Source organism: Wasmannia auropunctata, unplaced genomic scaffold, assembly GCF_000956235.1.
Source record: "Wasmannia auropunctata unplaced genomic scaffold, wasmannia.A_1.0 LD336076.1, whole genome shotgun sequence".
NCBI lineage: Eukaryota > Metazoa > Arthropoda > Insecta > Hymenoptera > Formicidae > Wasmannia > Wasmannia auropunctata.
In genome coordinates this window covers 7,403,556-7,412,792 of record NW_012026814.1, presented here as the reverse complement: position 1 = coordinate 7,412,792, position 9,237 = coordinate 7,403,556, and the positions used below count along the sequence as shown (strand labels likewise).

The window sequence follows — 9,237 nt, the reverse complement described above, 5'->3', positions numbered from 1 at the left end:
TACTGAGAGTATCTTTGCCAAAGAGAACCTCTCCATTAAAAAAATAGGCCGTTCGGAACCGGCGTTAAAATTGTAGGTCCCGCATATCTGCGTAAAAGTGTAAATAGCGCACATCGCAGAAATACGAGAAGAGGTCACTACGCTCTGACAAGAGTAGTAGGACTATTGATTGATTAATTTGATAATTGTCATAGCTGCGAACATAATTTCACTTTTGGTTATGTATAATTCATTTATAGATATATGGTCATTTATTAATTAACAAAATAAAAGGACAGCATTTTTTCAGGATAGTTTACGAGTCAGCTCTAAGGTCGATTGTAAGTTAACTTATTGAAACATTTTAATATATTTGAAAGAATTTTTATTGTATATTTTCACGTTTCTGGCATTCGAATCTAAGATAGTAGTGGTGAGTGAACAGGAGTCTTAACTCAATAAATAAGTTACTTACTGTTAAATAATTTAATAAATAAGTAACTTATGTATCATAAATTTCAGTGTTTACAAAGCTTTCTATAGATTTATTTTCTACATTGTTTGTAAGACCATTATTGCATCGATAATTCGTTGCAGTTCGCCTTCATTATTTGCTAATTTTTCCTTGTTATTTTGTTGAACATCAAGAGGTACCTTTACATCATAATCGGGTACAGTTAAATCCTGTTTCAATTTTTGTATAATCTCAATCAATTGTACTTCCTTCTTTTGTAATTTTTCCAACTCTTTCTTTGGATCAATCAAACCCTGCGAAATATATCCATATAATAAATATATGATTACATAATAATATAATAATTATTAAAAGTATATGTGTTAATTACACAATAAATAATGGGCCAAAGACGAACAACAATTAATGGATGTTTAATTATTTATTTATTCAAAAAGTAATGTATCGCGAGTTTCAGCCTAGTTTCAGCCTAACTATTTCAATCGCATTAAATCTAAATACAAATAATAATTAAGTCATATTATAAAGTATAAATTACACAGTAGTCTGACTGAGTGTCTTGAGATGTCTAACATAATATTTTTCTTGTGTTCTGACCCGCGTTCTTGTCTTTTGTTTGACCTACATGAGGCCTCGCGATCTCTACATTGCATTTTATAAACTATATTATTACTCAATTCACGATCATCTCTATCTTTGCGTCTTCTTATGAAGTGGTTCAATCTATTTAAACACCTATAACCGATCATAAATTGATTTCTCTCTATGGATGACATAACTATTTCTTATGCATTTTTAATATAAAGGAAAGCAATGATTTTCCTCTCAATGCTCATCGTATCATCCTCCAAATTAATATTATTTTTTTGGATCGCAAATGTTTTTAATCTATCATTTATTTTGCTGACAATTAATTCAAGCGGATATCCATTATTTAACAGTGTCGATACATGTAAATTTTTTGGTGGTAAGTAGGATGTGATAATTTAATAACTCTGTCTAAGCTAAAAATAGTTGTACTTGTAAAAATTGACTTCAATTTATTATTCTCATTATGTCACGAAACACCGACTAGAACGCACTTGGTATTGTATAGCCTGAATACCATGTGGTATCATGTGGAATTGTAAGTTTTTGCATTGTAATTAGTGAAGTCTAAATTGGTTTTTTTTATATAAAAATGTTTTAGCCAAATAGCTATAACGATTTATCTTTGATAATTTTTATATAAAGAATAAGTTCTAGTTTAATATCTTGAACAATTTATTTATTAGATTTAATGGCTTTCCATCAACACATTCCGACCGCATGGAATTTTTGCTCGACACGATCATTAACAAACATTTTAATGTCGTATTAATTGTCATGGAAATCCCATGGTTGAACGTGGAGACCATCCAATTTCCGGTATGGATTTAATCTGTCATACAAGATTTCTCGACTGCGTTATTTTAAATGTTATAATTATTGACTGCGTGTGTAATTTATACTTTAATATGACTTAATTTCTTATTTGCGTTTAGATTTAATGCGATCGAAAAAGGCCTAGTCAGGCTGAAACTAGTGGCGCGATATATTACTTTTTGAATAAATAAATAATTAAACATCTATTAATTTTTGTTGCTCGTCTTTGGCCCATTATTTATTGTGTTATTATTAGATCGAGCTGAATTTCTTTATTATTTTAATTACCTTTAGTAATAGATGCACTTGAACCTTGTTAGTTATAGTGACAATAGCACAACCTATCGGTGGTTTTTCCATGCTAAGAGTAGAATACGCAAGAGTTTCTATGAGCAATTTATATCGAACAATCTTTTCCTTTAAAGCTGGATCGCTACATGCGACATACGCTTCGGTTTTCGTTTTATTAGGTAAATTGTAAGTCGCGCGAGCGGATCGAACATTCTTAATTATTTTTTGCGCAAAGTCAACGTCCTTTTCAATCTCCTGGTTTCTCCAACAACACTGAAATACAACAGATATATTATGGCATGCACTATGGCACTGTTATTTTAATTGCGTGTTTTATTATCACACTTGTAAATATATAATTACCCACCTTGGCACCATCCGGGTACGGACTTACGCATATACTTGGATATATTAGCTTTTTACGAGGTAAACGCTGATAAAGCTCTTCCGTTATAAACGGCATAAACGGACTCAATAAACGCAATCCCACGTCCAGCGTTATAAATAATACTTTTTGAGCTGCTAACTTAGCAGCGTTATCTTCACTTTGGAATACTGGCTTGAGGTACTCCTAAACACGCAAATTGATATATAAAAAAATTTTTTTCTTATTTCATAAACGTATCATATATTACAAAGTTGTTACTAACCAAATAAATATCACACAGATCATATAACCATAAATTGTAACAGGTAGTAGTGGCCAGTGCAAAGTCATACTGTTTTATCGCTTCGTCGCAAGTTATGGCAGCGTAACTGATTCGCGATAACATCCATAAATCTACATTTGTCTCATTTCCAGTCAGCTATAAGATCATGAAAAATCAAAATTTTTACAACTTCCTTTTAAACAAAGTATTTACTTGTATATTAAATAAGATTTTACCTCAAATGTATCATCATTATTGCGTTGATTCTGATTAAGGTATGCAAGTTTCGGTATTATTTTATTCTGTTCCGCACGAAACACAGCCTTTTCTTCATCTGTAAATGTCGCGATATGATCGTACCAACGTTTAATGTGCAGATGTCTTGCAAGATCAATGTTTAATTCCTTCATTGATTGATAAACCGATGAGTCAAGTTGCGAAGGTGTATAACCATCGAGGTACGGATAATCCACTAAATAATTGTTTAGCGCTTCCTGCACGCACGATTCGTTTAAAGTCCGCTGGTACCACTTGCCATCTCCAACCACGTCAATGCAATTAGCATTATTCAATTTCTGGTATAAAGTAATTCATAATTATACATTTGATACTTAATAATCGGAACACAAACTCACAAAATATTAAAATTTACCGTATCATTTGTGTCGCACTTAAATTGAGATCCAAGATAGACAAGTGCAAATTTTGTAGCGTTCCATATCTTGTTGCAGAAAAATCTATATCCTTGCACACGGAGTATATCGAGATTTATATCTCGTCCTTGAGTGGTGTAAGCACAGAGTGCGAATCGTAAAGCATCCGTTCCACATTCGGGAATGCCTTGCGGATAATCACGTCTCTGACCCTCTTGAGCTCGTTCCAGTTCTTTTGAATCCAAGTTCGAATCTAACAATTGTTTTTGGAGGTCCTGAAGAAGAGAACTTTTTATCACACTATAGATAAATTTGAGATCACATATACAATTTAAAATATTCCAGTAAAACACTGCTTAAAAGTTCGAAAAGTACACAATATTTTTTTAAATTTGAAAGTAAATAAATATTAGCAGTTATGATTAATAGTATTGTTTAATTTCAATTTCAGAAAACGAACTATGGCCATAAAGTCTTTTTCTTCAAAACTGAGCTATGGATCATTTTAGAAGATGGATGAATCTTTCGTCAGAAAAAAATTAGTAACTTGTAGCTAGATAACTTATTGTTAGATTAGTAAAAAAATATTATCAAATAGCATAGTATGGCTATTTTGACGAAAAAAATAAGACATAAAATAATGTATTTAATACTTTAGGCTACGTTCGGAAAAAATCATACGAGTGCGCCCGGGTATCATTTTATTCTTTTTGTTTATCGAATATTAAACAAGGATAAAATGATGCATGACACTTGGATGACATTTCCGAATGCAGCTTTAGTGCTTTTCTTGTAAAAATATTTTTTGTAAAACTTTTAATATTTATTATTTAATATTTTTTATTTCATTATAAAACAAATAAAATAAAAATATATTAATTGTAATGCATAAGATTGATTTCATTTCATGTAATAGACATTTTCAATTAATGGCCGGCAATATATAAAAATATCAAATTATTGTTCATACTTCTAAAGATATTCCTTTAATCACATCCATAGGATCTATTACATTTCCCAAGGATTTACTCATTTTTCTTCCATGCGCATCTCTCACCATCGCATGTAAATACACTTCTCTAAAAGAGAGAAAAATATTAAAAATTTTTTTTTTACACAAGATGTATATCTCATTTCTTTGTGCATAAAAGTATGGACACTGAATGCATTTGTAACGTACTTAAAAGGTAACTGTCCTAATAATTTTTGGCCCATAAATACCATCCTGGCAACCCAAAAGAAAAGTATATCATGACCAGTTTCTAATAACGTACCCGGATAAAATGCGTTGAGCTCAGGTGTCTGAAAAATACGTTCCGACATAGAAGTTACATTCTCTACTTTTTATTTTTCATAAACTTAATAATTTTGTTTCACAACTCACTGCATTATACATACTTCATCTGGCCAACCAAAAATGGAGAATGGGAAAAGAGCGGAAGAAAACCAAGTGTCTAATACATCGGGGTCTTGCTCCGCAATAATGTCGTTTACATTAACACCTAATTTCTTAGCCGCTTTCTCTCTAGCCTCAGCCTCGGAATGCGCACTCACCCAATATTCATCTATCTATACAAGACCATCTTTGATTAATTACGCATGAGATTATCTTAAAACCCACCCAATACAAAAACAAAACACAATGTCTCAAGATTATTTTTTGAAAATTACCTTTTTTGAGTTCGCACGAGAATTGATAAATTTAATTGCATATGCAGGAATGCGATGGCCCCACCAGAGCTGACGTGAAATACACCAGTCTCTAATACCATCCATCCAGATGTACCAAGTTTTCTTGAATTGTTCTGGAATTATTTTCAGGGCACCCGTGCTTACGGCTTCCCTAGCTTGAGCAGCCATTTCATCGCACTTAACGTACCTAAAAGGGAAAAAAACGAAAAGAAATTGGATAAATTTCTTTTAACAAGTTTGACATAGTGCACAGTGCATTTGTTTACCATTGTGGCTTCACGAGAGGTTCGACGACATCTTTCGATCGACTGCATATAGGTATTACCATTGGATTATCTTTTACACCAATTAATAAATTTCTTTTTGTCATTTCTTTAATGATAGCCACTCTGGCTTCAAATCTTTTCATTCCCTGTAATTAAACTCTATTTAATTCATGTATATTTACTACAGTATTCATAAAATCTCTCGAAAGTCATATTAATACACAAAGAGAAATATATAGTACCGTAAATTTGCCATAGTCTCCAATAACGTTTCCATCATCGTCAAAAATATTGATAAATGGCAAATTGTGCCTCTTTCCAATTTCATAGTCATTCGGATCATGAGCTGGCGTAATCTTTACAGCACCTGAAGAATAGTTAAGTTAGTCCTTGGCCTACTTTCACTACAGTATTACTTTCACGGCTTTACTTTCAATACACATTTACTGATTTATTGAACTACTCATATACCAGTGCCAAATTCCATGTCAACGAATTCATCTGCTATAATAGGTATACGCCTGTTGCAAAACGGATGCTGCACATATTTTCCAATATAACGCATGTATCTACTATCTTTTGGATGCACCGCGACAGCGGAATCTCCCAACATGGTTTCAATGCGAGTGGTCGCTACAATTATCTTGTCTTCTGAATCGAAGAGTTGATAAGCGAAAGATACCAAAACCCCAAATTCTATTTTTTTGTCGTAGCCAGGTATAGAAAGCAAAGTTCGCCCATTTAATTCCACTTTATCGACCTTTTTTTAAAAATATATATATTTTTAATGAGGATTCTCAAATCTAATTCAAAATTCTTTGTAAAATATGTTTATTAGAGAAATATCTAGCCACATGGTACTCACTTCAATATCTGATATCGCACTTTTTAAAGCACATGACCAATTGACTAAGCGATTACTGCGATAAATAATACCTTCATCGTGCAATCGCACGAATGCTTCTGTAACAGCTTTACATAATTTAGGATCCATTGTAAAACAAGCACGGCTCCAATCAAAGGAACCGCCTATCTTCCTCAATTGCGAATAAATTCTATCACCTTTTCTAAAAAATATTTCAATTAAATGTCCTAATTAAATATTGTATATATTATATTACGTTTCTCTTATAATTGTACAAATTGTTTGATATCATATTTCTACAATTTTACACTTACTCATACTTCCACTGCCATATTCTTTTAATAAATTCTTCTCTACCGATGTCATGACGAGATTTGTTTTCTTCTTTCCACAACTTTTTTTCTACAACCACTTGAGTCGCAATACCCGCATGATCGCAACCTGGATTCCAGAGTGTCGTACGGCCTTTCATACGGTTCCTAAATTAATTATATTGGAATATATTGACAATGGAACAACTGTTCTATTTTGTTTAAGTGTCAAAAGTTATAGCTTAAATTTATGTAACATTTATACCATCTGGTAATAGCATCTTCCACAGCATTAGTCAGAGCATGTCCAAGATGTAAAAAACCAGTTACATTGGGTGGTGGTATTACCATTACAAATTTTCCTTTTGGATTTTCTTCTAATATATCTCTTCTCTAGAATAAAATTTTAATGTGTACACAGATAGTTTAAATAGGTTTTGTAATATAATATTATATACTTCTAAATTTTTATCTTTTTTGATCTTCCATTTACTCACTCCATATTCTGGTTTAAAAAAGCCTTCCTTTTCCCACCAAGCATACCATATAGATTCTACATATTGTGGGCTATATGTATCTGGCATCGGGCATGTGATATTTTTCTTTTCTCCAGGTGGTGTATTGATGGTATACAAGATTGCTGCAGTCTCTTTCTTCTTATCATTCTTCTAAAATATATTAATAAACTAGGTTCCAATATTTTAAGCTTACCAATATACGCGCGTGCATCCACAGCAAAAAAACAAATACACTGAAAATCTTTAGAAAATAATAATTTAATTTTTAAATTAATTTAGAAATTACTCAGATATAGCCAAATCTGAGAACAGATTTTGAAAATGTCTGCAACAAATTTTAGAATGCCAATAGAAATGTAACAAAATCTAACAGAATAGATTGACTGTGCAAAAACTGAATAGAATCTAAACACGTTTCATAATCATTTCATCCCTTAAATAATATACTTGGAAAAGTTTCGTAGTAAAAGTCTGTTGTCAATATTAATATATCCCAAAACAGTTCTGTGCTAAACTTTTTGTTTAATGGATTATCCTGAAAGACCCATTTATTCTTAATGTAGACTTGATACAATTGGCTTATGGTAATACCATAATAATTGGCTATTGTCAATTTTCTTAGTATATTCTTGAAATTTTTGTATTGATCTTAAATTTTCTAATTCTAATCATTTAATCATTTTAAAGTAGAAACTCTAATAATCTTAAATCATCACTGAAGAGATTAATGCCCATTTCCATCAATGTAGATTTATTTGAATCTCAGTTCAATTTACACTCATCTTTTTCTAATTCTTTAATTTTAATCTTTGTTCAACTTTCTCTTTATGTTTTGTAATTCTTAGAAGTAGAAAAAGATGAAGAGTCAATTAAAGTTAATCTACTTTGGTGGAAATAATGTATTCCATTGAAATATAAATGGGCAGATTCCGTTTCATTTCTGTCAACAATCTGCTGGCAGATTACGTTGGCAGGCTTTGTCAGCAAAACCTAAGTTTAATACGAACACAGATGATTTAGCGACATAAGTCGACACAAGCATCATTCTGTCTTTGTTGTCAATGAATATTGAAAAAAAGACACAATGATACTTATGTCAACTTGTATCGCTAAATGGAAGGCACCCGATATCTGAGCAAATCTACTGTCAATCTTATCATATTGTAGGCAGTTTGCATATGCTTGGATATAATGCTTCTTGCATTGCTGTGATAAAAAGTTAGGATCTGTATTGACACAAATTTGCATATTTGGATAGACTTGACTCTTCAGACGTTAAAATGAACTGAATAGTTCAAACAAGAGTGAGATCGAATAAATTGGCTAATTAGTTATATCTAAAACGTTAGGAAATATAGACCACGTTTGCAACTCTAATTAGAATAGTCTATACATAATAAGAGATATGGCCGATTAGAACGATCGGGTTAGATTTATGAAAGTACTTAATGAGTGGCTGGACTCCATATGGAAAATAAAGAAACCGATATTCTCTGCACTCTATCAGAGTCAGACTATTTAACGTTGGCTCAGACTCACCTCTGGTTTTTCTTTCACGTTCACCGGCTTTTCAGTCCCCTTTTTATCTTGCTTTTGCTTAAATTTCTCCAACTTGGCCAACTTCTTAGCCTCCTTTTGCAACTGCTTGGCCGTTTTCTGCGGGCCATTTTCTGCAATCGCGGCCTCGTCGTCCTTCGCATTGACCATTTTCTCCTTTTGCTTTTTTATAAAAAGTTCACACGTCTATTTCCTGTTTAATATTCAAACGGACCGGCTTACGAAACGAACTTGACGATTGCAAAGCTAACCACGCTGCGTTGCGCTGTGTCGTCCAACTCGTCCTGCGCATGGTACATACGATTTCCAATTGGTTTCATATGCCATGGATCAGCGCGTGCGTGCCGTGCACACACATACATGTATGATACACGCGACGTGCGTTTGTGTGATGTGGGTGTGTGTATGTGTATGTGTATATGATGTATGCATGATGTGTACCACATCGGTTGCGACATTTTTTTTTACAGGTTTCTAATTTATATTTAATATACGTAATATATACTTTATAGATAACTAATATTTTGCAAATGCAAACCACTATGTACTATCTTTAGTCTAGAGGCAGTATAACAC

General features: G+C 32.5%; 1 protein-coding gene across 2 annotated transcripts; it reads right to left on the bottom strand.

Moving 5' to 3' along the window:
- Positions 1-236: 236 nt before the first annotated feature.
- Positions 237-8,981, bottom strand: LOC105449436 (valine--tRNA ligase). Of its 2 annotated transcripts, none has more exons than XM_011688673.1 (18): positions 8,644-8,981; positions 7,084-7,254; positions 6,852-6,979; positions 6,590-6,754; positions 6,276-6,477; positions 5,882-6,170; positions 5,653-5,777; positions 5,411-5,556; positions 5,124-5,331; positions 4,851-5,021; positions 4,633-4,754; positions 4,423-4,531; positions 3,452-3,727; positions 3,036-3,374; positions 2,800-2,955; positions 2,517-2,720; positions 2,147-2,422; positions 237-747 (listed from the first exon to the last, which is right to left on the bottom strand). In XM_011688673.1, the coding sequence occupies exons 1-18, from the start codon at positions 8,809-8,811 to the stop codon at positions 532-534; spliced, it is 3,471 nt and encodes a 1,156-aa protein (XP_011686975.1). In that variant the 5' UTR covers positions 8,812-8,981; the 3' UTR covers positions 237-531. The 2 variants fall into 2 exon arrangements, with proteins under 2 accessions (XP_011686975.1, XP_011686976.1); XM_011688674.1 differs by having other exon boundaries at positions 7,084-7,251.
- Between the last annotated feature and the right edge of the window lie 256 nt (positions 8,982-9,237).